This window comes from Haliotis rubra, unplaced genomic scaffold (genome assembly GCF_003918875.1).
Source record: "Haliotis rubra isolate DU_JTF1 unplaced genomic scaffold, ASM391887v1 Scf8, whole genome shotgun sequence".
NCBI lineage: Eukaryota > Metazoa > Mollusca > Gastropoda > Lepetellida > Haliotidae > Haliotis > Haliotis rubra.
The window spans coordinates 382697-400058 of record NW_025767523.1 but is presented as its reverse complement, the minus strand read 5'-3'; the positions used below and the strand labels follow the sequence as shown (position 1 = coordinate 400058).

At 39.2% G+C, this 17362-nt stretch overlaps 1 protein-coding gene and 1 long non-coding RNA gene across 2 annotated transcripts; one reads left to right on the top strand and one right to left on the bottom strand.

Moving 5' to 3' along the window:
• Positions 1–2655: 2655 nt before the first annotated feature.
• LOC124261479 lies at positions 2656–16658 on the bottom strand. Its single transcript, XR_006894333.1, has 3 exons — positions 16649–16658; positions 5912–5917; positions 2656–2829 (listed from the first exon to the last, which is right to left on the bottom strand). It is a non-coding gene; the product is annotated as an uncharacterized LOC124261479 (long non-coding RNA).
• On the top strand, positions 4902–6487 carry LOC124261478. Its single transcript, XM_046695800.1, has 3 exons — positions 4902–4955; positions 5514–5587; positions 5861–6487. Exons 1-3 carry the CDS (start codon positions 4922–4924, stop codon positions 6281–6283), a joined length of 531 nt encoding a protein of 176 aa, XP_046551756.1. The 5' UTR covers positions 4902–4921; the 3' UTR covers positions 6284–6487.
• Positions 16659–17362: the final 704 nt, after the last annotated feature.

Here is a 17362-nt window from a genome sequence, read left to right as displayed (position 1 = left end):
TTTCTGGTAGTTAACTAAGGTAACCACTCCATTCACAAAACCTTAAGTTAATGACCTACACTGTTACCTTGATGTAACATATCGGTCACTTCCAACCTCTGCCAAACTGGCCCCTCCCTGAGGATGACATATACCAAGTTTCATTAACCTACTGAAACTCATTGAGTTCGGTCCCAAGCAATTTTATATAGGTAGGCCATGGACAGCATAATGGCCTTGACCTGTGATGTAACATAACAATGAACCAAAATGTTTCCCGTGGGCTGTTGAGATCTGCATTATATGATATCCAAGCAACAAAAGTGAAACAATGTTCTTTAAACCACAACCAGGACATGATGTTCTCATACTTATTGAAATGGGCTGTAAAGGTATGTATGTTTAGGAATTAAATCTGCTATTTCATTATTCCTTAAAAGATACTCCAGTTGAATCCCCATATCAAGATGGAAGATCAGATCATTATATTTGGGGACCTGTAAACTAGTAAACTATGGTTAAAGCGACGACTCAAAGGCGTATATTTTAATTGTTGTAATCGCTGTTCATGGTATACGCAATGGAAATATACAACATAATTATGGCCGGACGATACTTTGTGTTGGGATCACGACTGCAGGTGTGTGTGTGTGACGATTAAATCCGAAGTTGTATACCAGACGATCACTGCTGGCATTTCTATATTTCTTACAAGGTCAGTTCGATGTATATCATTTGTTTGCTGATGCTAGTTCTCTTGCCAATTTGCTGATAGTCGAGGGATGACAACCATTATCTCTCGCAGTAGCCTTCAATGACATGTCAACAGTGAGCAGTTCTGACTAAGCCTTATATTTGGTTATCAATAATCAATTGATATTCCGAGTATTTTTTTCCCATTCGTATATTAGTTTTGTGTTTAGCAACAGGTTGTGTTCAAACGGGATGATGTTGCTGCTGCTGATTAAATGATGTATTTGTTAATTAATCGTATCAGTGAACCTCCTTTGTTCTTTCCAATCTAGCGGAGCGGATCAGCCGAAATAATGTTCATTTAATGATAAAAACATAAAACTTTGCACATTTATTGACGGATGCATAGTGAACATTTTCAGATATGGAGGCACTCAAAATAGTTTCATTTGGCCCATGCTCAGAAAGTTTTGTTTGTTGTTTAAAGCCGCACTTTGCAATATTCCTTTTAAATGGCGGCGGTCTGTACATAAACCAATCTGGACCAGACAATCCAATGATCAACAGCATGAACATCGATCTACGCAATTGGGATACGATGACATGTGTCAACCAAGTCAGCGAGGATGACTCCCCAATCCCGTTAGTCGCCTCTTACGACAAGCATGGGTTACTGAAGACCAATAATAACCCGGACCTTCACGGGTCAACACAGAGAAGCAACGTTTCACAAACAAATTGTGTTGTTAACTGTTTAAGTAAATATCGGGCTTGATGGGCATTAGAATTACCCTTCGAGCCATAGTAGTTGTGCGGAGAGTTTCTATGAATATGAACAGAACAGAACAGAATTTTATTTCAGTAACAGGCCTCCGGCCCAAAATACATATACTTAAATAATAACCAATAAGACCAATAATAACTAATAACTCGGATATTCACTGGCATGCGCAGAAGATAAATACTACTTTGCTTCTTCTAGCTACTGTTTTAGCCTTAAGGAATGGCTATCAGTGTACTAAAGGGATTTTTTAACCCCTCAAAATAACGACTCGCACATTGTGGTTAAATGTCTTGAAAATAAAGGCGAGTCAGTTTTATGAACACTGGCCGTCACATCAAAACTCCTGTGCTTTTAAATGAGGACTATTTGGACTTGCATATATCTTTACACCCCTTTCTTCAGCCCAAGGGGACTAACTCCTGACAGAATGTTTTTTTAAAAATCGCCAGCGATCGTATAATGTCGGAAATATCTGGAGTAGTCGGCAGAGATCAGCAAGATACGCGAGTGTGTCTGCATAGATGGGAACCATGAGCCGATTGAAAAAAAAGTCGTAAGTTGTGCGTAACTGATCCCGATAAAGGATACTAGTAACGCTTTCCCATTGGTTTACAGACTGCAGTACACCCATCATAATTAGTGATAGAACATCACCATATTAGAATCATCAAATCTATTCAAATATAAACATTCTGAACATTCAACTGTTATCAACAATTCATCCTTATGGATTATAATATCTACATATTTCTGACTCCAGGAGGTTTCACATTGAAACATGTCTCTCGATCAAGCAGAGGTGGGGGCGTGGCTATCATCTATAGGTCATCTCTCGTTGTCGACATAGTACACCCTAAGGATTCCTATGTATCATTCGAGCATATAGACGTAACCATAGCAGCTTTCAACACGACAGTTAGGATAGTATGTCTCTATCGACCACCGCCATCATCTAAAAACAAACTCTCACATTTGGACTTTCATGAAGACCTTTCTCGGCTTTTTGCAGCATATCCACGGAGGCACACCTTGTTTATTGGTGACTGCAACATTCATTTTGACAATGTAACTAGGTCTGACGTAAGGAAAGTACTTTCTCTGCTGAAGGCTCATTCTTTGAAACAACATGTTACGACCCCTACTCACAAATCAGGCCATATTCTTGACTGGGTGGTGACGTCAGAGGATGAATATGCATTGATCAATAGTGTCAGCGTTGAAGATAAACTGGTGTCACATCACTCTGATTAATAATTATGTATCCAGTTACATGTACTGGTCTCAAAATTCTGGACTGGTTATTGTACTAAGTTGCGCAATAGGACGGGACCCAGTCAACATGAAACGAGACTCTTGTGTATTCAATGTTTTGACTTGATCAGGCTGGTAAGGCTCATCATCAGCTCAGGGCCCCGGCCCCTTCTACACGCAGCCCAGACAACAAATGGGACTTGTCCCAGGAAACGCTGCCTAGTCGAACGCACCAAGAAATTTCCGGAGAATATAAAGGCTCCTAACACTGAGCCTTCTGCATTACGCAGAGAGTCAGAAGGGCTGTGCTCCCGGTGGAGAATCCGTACACTCTCCTGATCTGCGCCAAGAGATCAGGAGGTACCAAACTAATGGCACCAAGAACAGTGGCGAATCTGACGACAATGTAATTGGGATGCAAGCAAGACATTTCAAAGGCGAGGTCCGCATATTCAGCATGCTATTTCTGAATTTTGCCAATCAAGTTGGTGTGCAAAGGGACAGAAAATTCAATAACATAAATAAATTCTTTGGCTTTATCATCGTACCATCGATGGACCTCGAAGTCAACGCCGCTGGCATGGCGAAAACGATAGTAGAAGCAACGAGCCACGCCATCATGTCTTTTAAGATATGCTGTTTGTGCCAAAGAAGGGTATCCACTGAGAAGGTGTTGGGCAGTTTCTGTAAATTCATTGCAAATTCAACAATTCATATTGACATTTTGTTCAAGAATCACATCTTGCCGATTGAGAGTGGAAAGTGATTGGTCCTGAGCTGCAAAAAGGAAGCCCTCAGTTTCACATTTAAGACCAGCTGACTTCATCCAGGCGAAGGAGTCGGTTGGATTATTGTTCTGTTCATGTAATGTCCCATACTCACAGGTTTTGGCTTTATTTCGTAGGTCTGTCACATACTCTCACCTAGCGCTTGGTTTCTGGTGTTGAAAAAAATGTCTTTCATATGTAACATTCTTTCTTGGATTACAATAGCATTCAAACTTCTCATAAATCTTTGCTACCTTTGTCTGCTTCAGCCCACGTGAAAGTATTGTAAATGTCTGGACAGCGCTTCCGGTCCGAGCACATGCAACGTGTTCGCTCGAATTTTCTCGTCTTTCTCACCAAGGCCACTTGCTGCGCTGTAAATGTCAAACTGCTGTTTGACAACGTCGACATCTCCAATTCTCTGCCAGGTTGCCTTGCAAATCCAGTGCCAGAGGTTTAGTCTTTCCATCCTTAATTTCTTCTGACACCATGTGATGGACAGAGGCTCACGTGGGCGATGACTGTTTATTCAGTGAGAGACGCGCATACATTCAAGGGAGATCACTCCGACAGCCTTATCTAGGTCAACACGACCTGGCTCATGATACTGTCATTACAACTACTTCACAGTAACGTTACGCGGAAAATTTGACAATTTGTTAGCAATTTATGGAATCATTGTATTGTGTTTATTTTTCATTTATTTTTTCTTGCTACGATACTATTTCCATGCATATTCCAAAAGTATTGAGCCTATGCATGCTACGAATAGACGTATGGAAGTCTGAAAATTTGAGAAAATGCTACACAGAGCAAAATCTGATGTTTTCTTAGAGCACGACGTTTGTTTTCACACCCAATGTTTCGTTTGATTTCATCTATATGATCTAGACACTTGGCTTTGGTGGCACATATCATTTGCTGTTTCATTCTAAACCGACTGTATGTAATAGGCGTCCCATTACCGGCCTTCGCGAAACGTGAGTTTGTAAACACTATCCAAGTTATATGGCCGAGAGCTCACTTCGGCGTTTGTGTTTGTGTATTTTTCAAAGTATAGAATTTCCCAACCGATTCTAGGTTTATCGGCGACGTTTCAGAATTACTATTAATTGGTACCGGTGATTTGATGTATCCTTACTTCGAGTAATCATCCGATGTTTTCATTTCAAAACATAACCAAATAAGGCCGTGAATCGCGATTTCGTAATGTTTCAAAAATGGCGACATTTACGATACAGCAAATTGTGAAATTTCATTTTCAGCACGCACAACATCCCCGTTGCCAGTTCACTTCCTGAAAACACCCGTTGTGATCTCGCGAGAACATCTCCATGGTGACTGTTCTCTGCAAACGACGCCATTGTTGTTTAGCATTTGTGTTGCAAAATTCAAGTCTCTGCTGTCATTTTACGATTTGATTCACACTTGTGACCAACTTTGCATCATGTTCACGAGCGTTGCAAGTGTTTACCATCAAGGTACATTATTTAGGTCTTTTAAGTTAAATTTGGTTTTGATTTCGGTATATTATCAGTAAGTCTAACTTTGGCCGCATGTCTGCCTAATGGCGTTCGATCAACAAACCTCCGTAGTTAGCTAACGAGTAAACACGATTTTCATGAGACCCTCAAATCTTTATGCGAATCATATATAATACATGTATCTAAGATAATGTGGACTTATTTCCACGTAAAGAACACGGCAGTGTGAATTTAAAAGTTGAAAACACAGGCCCCCACTGCGGGTCAGAAAATCGATAAACCTTTGCCTGGTTTACTATCCAGCCCCCAACTATATAATAGTAGGGGGCTGGATAGTAAACCAGGGCTTAGTTTAATAGAGGGGTTGGATAGTAAACCAGGGCCTAGTTTATCGATTTTCTGACCCGCAGTGGGGGCCTGTGGTTGAAAACCTTTTGCGGAGGTTGGAAATAATGATAATTCATATTTTATGTGTTAGGTATTAGATCCATTTCCCTATCTAGCATCAATTTTGAATACGTTTTACATAGATTTATTCATCATTTCCCTCGGCAGCTCGGGAAGAGTTGAGAAAGTCTCAGCGTCCTACCATTGCTGCCTGCCCCTCCGACCATCCTGTCCCTCTCCCAGTAGGTCATCTAGGGATTTTCTTGACCTCTCCCCATGATATAAAACAGACGGTTGTGATTTGGAGTTTTTTGTCGCCATTCATTAGATTTAAATATAATTAATAGAAGACAGTAAATCAAGATTACTGATTAGAAGAAGTAGACAACTTTGACATGTACCTTCTCGAAACAATCACACACTATGCCATTTTAATAGGGAAGAAAGATTATTAAATTAGCTATTTTTTTACACATCTTCTGTCTTCATTACACTGCCTTCCTTTCCCCTCTAAGCTGTCAACTGCTGTGGTATCCCCACCCATCACCCAGACCCCTCTCCCTAACCCTGCCCTTCGGTCACTGTCTGGTTCCTCCATGAACTTGGAGCAGGACATCCTTGAGATAGACTTGGGAGATCCCACAAAACCATGTGCGATACTTTCCTCCATGAACTTGGAGCAGGACATCCTTGAGATAGACTTGGGAGATCCCACAAAACCATGTGCAATACTTTCCTCCATGAACTTGGAGCAGGACATACCTGAGATAGACTTGGGAAATCCCACATCACCATTTACAGTACAGCCTGTGAAAACAGAATCCTATGTCCTGATTGATGTGAGCCACCTGGAAGAACCAAGTCAGCCACAGTCATTTGAGACAGCATGCTGCTGCAGTGTCTTCAGCTTCATCAAGGGACTGTTCACTCTGTACTAGATGGACATGTGATGTGGCTTGAACAATTTGAACATTTACAAAATTGTGAAAATCTAAAGAACACTTTGTGCCTATTTGGACTATTTGAAGACTTAGTCTCTCGAAACAAGCAAAATGAAATGATCTATTGTCAGTAAATATTTCCATCAATTTGATTTTGTCAAGGCATTGTTATTACATTTATAAAAGTTACTGCTTTTTTTTTATAGTGTGTGTTTCAGTTGTTATTTGCAAGTTCCTCCGGACATACAAATGGGATGGGGAAAACAGGTTGTACAAATCATGCTGCAGTGTATTCAGCTTCATCAAGAGACATGTGATGTGGCTTGAACAATTGGAACATTTACATAAAAATGAAAATCTTAAGAACATTTTGTGCATATTTGAACTATTTGAAGATTTGGTCTTTCAAAATAAGTAAAAGGAAAGTGTCAAATTGTGTAAAATCCTTGGAGTCAAGTTTGTGTGCAGACTCTTTCAGTGTTGCCACAACCCCTAGTGCACAGTACACAACCCTGTGCACTTAAAAGAATCCACAAATCCGTTGGTTAATGACCAGATGGTGGCCACATGAATACGTGCAAACACCTAGGTGCGGGTACAGCAACCTGCAGTAAGCTTGGACAAAGCACTGTGACTTTGTCCCAGTCCACCCAGCTATGAATGGGTACCTCGTAAGGATGGGAAAGCCACATTAACTTAACTTGGTGCGCCTAGTGGCTGCTCGAGTTAAATGATCCTCAGGGAGTTGAGATTGAAAATATGATGTACCGTTGATATTGACATTCAATGATTGAGGTGAAAAAACAGTGCTTTCAGCATGCATAAAGATGGGATGGACTATATATAGCGCTATATAAATATCCATATACATATAAATAAATAAATATTAGTAAATTTTTCAATGAATCTCTTTTTTTGTTGAAGTTATTGTTATTATATACAATAAAGTTGAGGAGTGCCAACCAGGGTAACAACAAGTACCATCTTTTCATGTCTTCATGGTGAGACATGGCTAGGGGGATCGAACCACTGAACTTTCACCACTGACGATCTATCCATTAGAACAGGGAGGTGGTTCTCAACACAAAGATGCAAAACTACCTTTAAAATAAAAGTAACCATTCCAATGCTCTACAGCTTGAACAAAAGCTTGATTCAATACCTGACCTTTAGGATATGTACCAAATTCCATCATATCATAGTTAACACTTGTCAGGAACATAATGTTTCAACATATACCTTCAAGCAATTCCAGAACATTCCAAAGCACCATCCTGAATACAAACCAAATTTGACTTCAATGTATCCAAAAGACTTACAGCAAGTCCTTCACCTATATCTCCATCATTACATTACCAGTATTATCAATTCTAGTAGTTAACTAAGGTAACCACTCCATTCACAAAACCTTAAGTTATAGACCTACACTGTTACCTTGATGTAACATATCGGTCACTTCCAACCTCTGCCAAACTGGCCCCTCCCTGAGGATGACATATACCAAGTTTCATTAACCTACTGCAACTCATTGAGTTCGGTCCCAAGCAATTTTATATAGGTAGGCCAAGGACAGCATAATGACACTGACCTGTGATGTAACATAACAATGAATCAAAATGTATATCTGCTATTTCATTATTTAATACCACCTAAAATGTCTACTCTCATACTGAAAGAAAACAATAAACAGTTGAATCCTCATATCATCAGATGTAGCATTAGCACAGTCAGATCATTATATTTGGGGGAACTTGAAGTAAACTATGGTTAAAGCGAACTCAAAAGGACAACTATATATTTTAATTTGTTATAATCGTTGTTCAGTATATACTGAAATATACAACATAATTATGGCCGGTACCTAAAAAAACCTACTTTGTGTTGGGATCACGTTCAGGGATGGATCCAGGTGTGACGATGGACGACTGCTGTGACGTCTTTTAAGCAGATTAATGTTCCCCATTAAACCAAATTACAGTGATATTGTAACCATTTTCATGCTGGGTGTACCCAGTAAGGTTCAAATGGCTCAATGCTTGGCATCATTTTTCATTAGTGCATGCATGGAAAAAAGTATCTCAAAACATCATGTTTCTCATAGTCTCAGTGTGTTACCATTAACCAGGAACTTATCCATACCTCAATTTGACTTGCTATCTGGATAAATTGACCCGCCTTAATATTTAAATGGTAAATCTAAACTTTGAACATTCAGTCCTTCAGGTCATTTGTTTGCTGATGCTAGTTCTCTTGCCTATTTGCTGATAGTCGAGGGATGACAACCATTATCTCTCGCAGTAGCCTTCAATGACATGTCAACAGTGAGCAGTTCTGACTAAGCCTCATATTTGGTTATCAATAATCAATTGATATTCCGAGTATTTTTTCCCCATTCGTATATTAGTCCTGTGTTTAGCAACAGGTTGTGTTTCAAACGAGATGATGTTGCTGCTGCTGATTAAATGATGTATTTGTGAATTGATCGTATCAGTGAGCTTCGTTGTTTCTTTCCAATCTAGTGGATCGATCAGCCGAAATAATATGCATTTAATGATAAAAACAAACTTTGCAGATTTATTGACGGATACATAGTGAACATTTTCAGATATGGAGGCACTCAAAATAGTTTCATTTGGCCCATGCGCAGATAGTTTTGTTTGTTTAAAGTAATTAGGGAGATAAACCTACTGTGTGGGAAAATCAGAGGTATATAACGAAATTATAATAGCTCTAAATTTCATTTAAAACCGAACGCGTAGCGTGAGGTTTTAAATGAACAATTTAGAGCTATTATAATTTCGTTATATACCTCTGATTTTCCCACACAGTAGGTTTATCTCCATTCTACCATGACAATTTTATGAACAATTTCAGGTGGAGCTCTTTCTTTGGTTACGAGTCAATACGTGAAGCGGCCTCGCATTCCAATCTCAAGTGGTATCGCCCGAAACGGGGTGTTTGGTGGCAAACCGTCAATGACTAACAAACTCCAGATTCAGTAATAACAAATCACGTTTTGTTTTTTCAATGCATCAATCACCAATCATTAACTGATAAGTTGGAAAACATATATCAAATAAGTTTAAAAAGCTTGGTTCACATTTGAAAATTCCACCGTAGACCCTTTCCCCACCAGAATAGTGGCAGCAACCTCATGGCCTTGACCTTTTCTCGAAGTCATTGTTTACATTTGGAAAGATGCGACAGGAGAGCCACTGACAGTTTGCGCAAGGTTAACCTGATTGTATGACTGAGATAGTCTTTGATATCTAATTACTGGTACTGGTACAAAATTTAAGAGTAGGGGCGCTTTTGCTGTAACGAGAAGTCCGTGTTGTACCGAATTTAGATACTGTTGAATTTTGCGCCCTGTCAACTTGACGATTTCACGCACCTCTACGTCTGCGTGCGACAGCTGTGGTGACTCTTACACACTCATGTGTGTACTTTGTGCTCAAATTCGATTCTACGGATATTATTTTCTACATTTTGGAAAGTGTTTTGTGACCTAGTGGCTTCAAAGTGTAGTGAATTCAAATTGAATCGGATTCGCTGGCATGTTCGCGAGTCTGTTGACAAAGAGCCAGATTTGTGGTGATATTTCCGAAAGGATGGATCAGGACATGAGGGTGTACCTCTGGCATAAACACGGTAAGGTAATTAATTATACTTTAATAGACTACTTTAGATCAAGCAATGTAATGGATAAGAGGGATCATGACTAAGCTAAATAACTTTTCAACGATATTATATACTTTTAGAAAAAAATATGTTGGGCTAAACAGAACGGTTTGCAGATTCTGTTATTGTGTTTTACTACCTCTAAATTTGAAACAGTACAAATTTCAAAATATCATTTTGTTTGAATTGATAACCCAACTGTTTATTTATGTGGACGGAAGGCATTAAAATTTCTTCGGCGTTCGATGTTAATGCATCCTCCGTTACCGGATCAAGATCAGTGGCGATATCGTTGACGAAAGCTGATAATAAATTTAACACGGAAATTATGTAGCAGTCTATTGCTGGATCTATTCTGACATAACATAGAATCAACGTAAACATATTTGTTTTTGCTGAATTTTTATTCGGAAAGCAGACGATGTTTTGATCTTGTTCGACTGAATATTTGTTTCCATGCTTTCGAAGTACTTTTGTATGTATAAACACCTATTGCTGTGATTTACGCAAGTAGTGAGTCGAGCCCGTCATCGCTAAATCCATCTTTAAAGACAAATGTGTAATTTCCGACAGTAAAATCGCCGTAATTTATCGATGCATCGGTAGGTTGTTTGGTGTCCGCCATGTTAGTGGGCAGACAAAAATAGTGCATTACCGTAAACCATGTATGATTGCGCACGGAAAACAGAGACCTGTATAACGTGATTATATACCTCTGAATGACTTTAATTAACCAATCACAATCCAGTGTTTACTGAAGTCATGGTAGAATTTACGGAAAGTGTGAGTGAACAAAATTCTGCCTGATACCTGAATGACATAGGTATGTATTAAATTAGTTTCTGTGCTTATGTATAACGTTATACACTCAATCTTAAAAGTGACTCGCAATATGTGTTGAAAATGGATTTCCCCCTATGACGTCAAATGGCTACATAAAGGTCACACGCTTATAAAGATAATGGGGCCTCACTCCGGTATGCTTAATACTAAGTCATTGTAACTCAGATCACTTGGCGAGAATTTGCTGTAAATAAGGACACAATATTTTCGTGATGTTTTGTTCACAGAATAATCGAAAACAATCATACTCAAAACATTTGTGACAAACGCGCACCTGGCCAATGAGTATACGCCATTGTCTTGTCTATAACACAACATAAACAAATTCAATGAACAAGACATATCCTTTACAAACGTGTGCATATATACATTTCATGAAATAATTAAATCATATTTATTTATTATGTCAGTTTTTCTTAGGTTTAAAATACTAAATGATGATAATGAAATTAGTTTCATGAAACCATATGTGAACGATACACAAAGTATTCATTAATAATACAAGTGTTAACTCTTATTCAACCGACCTTCACCTCAAAGAAATTGCCACATATGTCCAACAATGTTGATGTATGACATCACTACCGATGACCGATTTCTCATGAAATGGCGGCTTCATGGATATGGGTGCCCATGATTTTGCGAGGGAACCTTTGTCCATAAATGTATGATGTAAGTAATCGGAAATATTCTGACTATCTGCGTATGGTTGTTTGTTTTTATTGTTTTCATTGAAAAAGTCAGAAATGCCGATAATTACCTATGTCGTTCTCCATGATTTTGCGTCTCGCATGGCGTCACGCTTCACAGAACTTTCGTATGAATATGTATATCAAATTTCAGTATTGTATCTGTTTTAAGTTTTCTAGTTCTTGCTACGATACTCTTTCCCTGCATATTCTAAAAATATTGAGCTCATGCATGCTACGAATAGACGAACTGATGTCTAAAAAAATTGAGAAAATGCTGCACAGTATAAAATCTGATTTTGCTTTGTTTATATTTCTAGCCAGCGCTGTGTAATGAGCACAACGTCCCGTTTTCACACCAAATATGTTTCGTTTTTTCTTAGACACTTGGTTTTAGTGACAAAGACCATTTGGAATTTGATTCTAAAATGTATGAGGAATTCAGCGATGCATTTGTCACAACTGAATATGAAATATACATGATTTAATAGGCGTCCTATGACTGGCCTTAGCGAAACTTGATTTTGTAAACACTATCCAATATGACGGAAAGCTCACTTCGGCGTTCGTGTTCGTGTATTTTCCAAAACATCCCAACTGATTCTAGGTTTATCGGCGACGTTTCAGAATTATTTAGATGTGTTTCTTCACAGCAGTCGAAATGTTTGTTTTTTGTTCCGAGGGGTTTAGCCCTATACTATTACATGTTAACAGCGTGGAATTGTGGGAAGAAATTTGGGGAATCCCCGGATTTAATGAAAATATTTACATTAGGACGTCATTAGATAATGATACGCTAATAAGTGTTTGATAAAACCGTTTTTAATGATGCCATTAACTAATGATGCATTAAGGATTTAATGTATGATTAGGGTTTAATGTTGACATTAGTTAATGAAGCAATGATACAACCGGATCCTGTGCATTTAAATGAGGACTATTTGCACTTGCATTATATTTTTTACACCCCTTTCTTCAGTCCAAGGGGACTAACTCCTGGCAGGATTTTTTTTTTAAATCGCCAGCAATCGTATAATGTTGGAAATATACCTGGAGTAGTCGGCAGAGATCAGCAAGATACGCGAGTGTGTCTGCATAGTCTGGAGGTTAAAAAACCATGAGCCGATTGAAAAAAAAAGTCGTAAGTTGTGCGTAACTGATCGGGATAGTCGCCAGTGTGTCGGGAATGCATCATCAAGCATCGTGAGCAAATCGACTTAACCGTAGGCGAAGTGTGAACGAGTCGTACCACTACTGAGAGGCAGAAACGGCCACGTGTCATCCCCGTAATACCACGATTCACACCCGATCAACCACGATTAACTTCTGATACATCCCCAACATGGAACCGACAAGATAATTGCCTAACAAAGCAGAGCTGTCAAAGCCACGCATCAGCACAATTCCTCCCAAATAAGACACGATCCACTTACGTAATGTTCACGCTTTACTCACGATTTGCACGACCCACATCAGACTGACAGAAAAAGGTATAAAAGCACCGTCGATCGAAGTCAACGTCACTCCAATTTCAACTGCTGTAATGGAAACACGGCAAGAACAAAGAGAACAGCCCACCACCAGATGACAGCCAGGATGCACACGGCAGCTTCAACCATAATCCTAGCCACATCTGGACCCTGTTGCGCAGTGTTGAGTAGAAATTGCCATCGGTTTGCATTCTCCACGACTCTCCTTGCTCTGGATATATTGTAGTTGGCAATCAGTTCAGTTTCTGACGGACCTCTTCTTGGGTAGGGTTTCATTAGATATTGACGAAGTATGCAAGTATGAAGTAAGGCATATCCAGATCATCATTTGACAATGGTTCATATGCTGCCATCGTCTATACACTCCTTCAACTCCGAAGCATTGAAGATTTGTGCATCTGACATATGAAGGGTTGAGAAGCAGAACGACCTAAGTCATTTTTTGTAGGTTTTCAGGAGAGGCGAAAAACTAGTATCTTGAAAACTACTGGGGAAAAGGCTTTGTACTCTTTGTTAGACTTGCGTTGTGGGATAAAATGCATCATGCTTTACTTTGACGTTGTTTCATCAAACATATTCAGAATTATGGAAGAAAAACTGATTATTGAATATCCGTTTTCTGGCAGAATGACCTAAGTCGCAAAACGACCATAAAATAACGCAATAATTATGACAACGATACAAAACAAGAAGTATGTATCCATTGCACATGCTTCTTGTGAACTTTGGAGAGGAATATTGTGTTTTAAAACGATGTATTTTCTTTTTCTGAAACTCATCTCAACCCTAAAGCATACTAGTAACGCTTTTCCATTGGTTTCCAGACTGCAGTACACCCATCAGCTATCATAATGAGTGATAGAACATCACCATATGAGAATCATCAAATCTATTCAAATATAAACATTCTGAACATCAAACTGTTATCAACAATTCATCCTTATGGATTATAATATCTACATATTTCTTACAAAGAAAGCATTTCAAGAAAAGCTCTTGTTCCTATACTGTTCTTGTCAGGAACAAGGAATACGTCTGTTATCCTCTCGTGTGATTTGTACGAGCCTTTCCAATCTGCATACCGCCCTAAACACAGTACGGAGACAGCCCTATTGAAAGTCCTCAACATTCTTAGATGTGGTATTGACATTGCGCTCCTGGCGTTGTTAGATTTGAGCGCGGCGTTTGATACCATAGACCACTAGATGCAACGCAGGCACCTCAAGAATGACCTCTTTCTCAATGGTATGTATGGTCCTGGTTCGAATCCTATCTGTCGCATCGGTATCAGTCGGTGTATATCGATGGTGTATGTTCAGCTCCAGTGAACTTTTCAAGCGGTGTGCCACAGGGGTCGGTTATGGGTACAGTTCTATTTAAAGTGTATACCAAGGCATACTGGTCAGTATGCAGTCATTTTGAAAGTACATATTTAAGATTTTTTAACAGCATGTGTGTGTCCTGCATATACATGTACTTGAAATGTTACTTTGATTTGCAGCCAATCTAATTTCACTGATACAGAATATTTGCAAATAAAATTCCCTTGCCATCATGACAAGTGTCTCCATATGTCCATATGCTTAAAAAAAATTAATATAATGGACCGTTCATAATTTATGACTAGGGGAGGTGATGATGATTTTAGGTGCGGTGTTTGTGGGGGTTGGGGTGTCTCCCAGTTTGTTTCGGGAGGCAGGGGGAGGGGCCAATTGTGTACATATGAACTAGGGGGGTGATCACTGATTTTGAACATGACAATGTGTGTGTGTGGGGGTGGGTGGGTGGGGTTTGAATGTGTCTGTGTGTGTGTGTGACATTCACATTGTACATGTGCCCCTAATATTAAAACCTTGCATAGTGAACAGTTTGTGCATTACACGGCAGATCTAGACTATGCCATGTGCCGTAATTATTTTGTACTTACTATGAATCATTTTCCAGGATCTCTCCGTATTTTCGTCAACCACTGCCTTCTTCTGATCTTATTCTTGGGAATATGGTGAAAAGATACCGTAAAATCCTTACGGGCATCACTCCAACGCAAAGGCACACAGCAGTAATCTTTCCTTTTCGAGGTCGCCATTTTCAAGGTTGTGTCAACCTATTTAAGCCTCTATCGATTTGACCTCGAGGTCATGCATATTGGCTAAGAATGGTCTATTGAAAATTCCTGGATCCGCCTTTGAAACCATACCCACTCACTCACTCAAAGGATAAAAAAAACTTACATCCACCATCTACGTATGATATTGTACAAAGCAAACTTAAGTTAGTTTTCTGAACAAATAAACAGATACGCAAAATATGCATCATGATATTGAACCTGTAAGCGACACCATTCAACCGACCTTCACCTTAAAGAAATACAATGTTGACCTCACAAGCGGTGACCGATTTATTTACAAAATGGCGGGTTCGCTGACATTGGTACGCAGGATTTTTTGGGAGACCTTCCCTCGATTCAGGGATCTTTTGTACATAAATATGTCATGCAAGTAATCAGAAACATTCTGACTATCTGCGTGCTGTTATTTGTTTTTATTGTTTTCATTGTAAGTTAGAGAAGAAGTCAGAAATGTCGATAATATTACCGTTGTCGTTCTGTGTAATTTTGCGTCAGTTATGGCCTCACGTTACGCGGAAAATTTGACAATTTGTTAGCAATTTATGGAATCATTGTATTGTGATTATTTTTCATTTATTTTTTCTTGCTACGATACTCTTTCCATGCATATTCCAAAAGTATTGAGCCTATTCATGCTACGAATAGACGTATGGAAGTCTGAAAATTTGAGAAAATGCTACACAGAGCAAAATCTGATGTTTTTTTAGAGCTCGACGTTTGTTTTCACACCCAATATGTTTCGTTTTATTTCATCTAGTATATGATCTAGATACTTGGCTTTGGTGGCACATATCATTTGCTGTTTGATTCTAAACCGAATGAGGTATTCAGTGATGTATTTGTCGCAGCTCAGTGTGAAATGTGTGTAATGTAATAGGCGTCCCATTACCGGCCTTCGCGAAACGTGCGTTTGTAAACACTATCCAAATTATATGGCCGAGAGCTCACTTCGGCGTTCGTGTTTGTGTATTTTTCAAAGTATCCCAACCGATTCTAGGTTTATCGGCGACGTTTCACCGGTGATTTGATGTTATCCTTACTTTGAGTAATCAGCCGATGTTTTCATTTCAAAACATAACCAAATAAGGCCGTGAATCGCGATTTCGTAATGTTTACGATACAGCAAATTGTGAAATTTCATTTTCAGCACGTTTGCTTTGCCTAAGATGATAGTGGATGGTATCAAGAAACAGGAAGATGGCCTGGAGAATTCAAACTGTAATATCTGTTTGTGTGCGTGATGTATGTTGAATTTTATTCGACTTCAAAGTGAGGGTTTAAGAGGAAGGACATCTGTGATAAGAAGCAGACTGGATAACGTTCTTCACGCAACACATCCCCGTTGCCAGTTCACCTGAAAACACCCGTTGTGATCTCGCGAGAACATCTCCATGGTGACTGTTCTCCGCAAACGACGCCATTGTTGTTTAGCATCTGTGTTGCAAAATCCAAGTCTCTGCTGTCATTTTACGATTTGATTGACACTTGTGACCAACTTTGCACCATGTTCACGAGTGTTGCAAGTGTTTACCATCAAGGTACATTATTTAGGTCTTTTAAGTTAAATTTGGTTTTGATTTCGGTATACTATCAGTAAGTCTAACTTTGGCCGCATGTCTGCCTAATGGCGTTCGATCAACAAACCTCAGTAGTTAGCTAACGAGTAAACACGATTTTCATGAGACCCTCAAATCTTTATGCGAATCATTTATAATACATGTATATAAGATAATGTGGTACACTTACAGAATACCGGATACCTACCAGCCATATTGTTTAGTGTGATATCACCCTAACCCTAAACCTTACCCAAAACCTTACCCTAACCCTAAACCTTACCCTAACCCTAAACCTTACCCTAACCCTAACCCTAACCAAAAGTAAACTCGCGTGCTTTCAAAGATGGCGGAAGGTATCCGGTATTCTGTAATCTTACCGATAATGTGGACTTATTTCCACGTAAAGAACACGGCAGTCTGATTTTATAAGTTGAAAACACAGGACCCAACTGCGGAGGTTGGAAATAATGATAATTCATATTTTTTATTTTAAGTCTTAGATCCATTTCCCTATCTAGCATCAATTTTGAATACGTTTTAAATAGATTTATTCATCATTTCCCTCGGCAGCTCGGGAAGAGTTGAGAAAGTCTCAGCGTCCTACCATTGCTGCCTACCCCTCCGACCATCCTGTCCCTATCCCAGTAGGTCATCTAGGGATTTTCTTGACCTCTCCCCATGATATA

Excerpts from the sequence above, each read along its gene's own strand:
- LOC124261478 (XM_046695800.1), top strand. The coding sequence starts at position 4,922 with ATGTTCACGAGCGTTGCAAGTGTTTACCATCAAG. Across the intron at positions 4,956-5,513 it reads TGCAAGTGTTTACCATCAAG|CTCGGGAAGAGTTGAGAAAG; the intron begins GTACATTATTTA and ends TTCCCTCGGCAG. Across the intron at positions 5,588-5,860 it reads ACCATCCTGTCCCTCTCCCA|CTGTCAACTGCTGTGGTATC; the intron begins GTAGGTCATCTA and ends TTCCCCTCTAAG.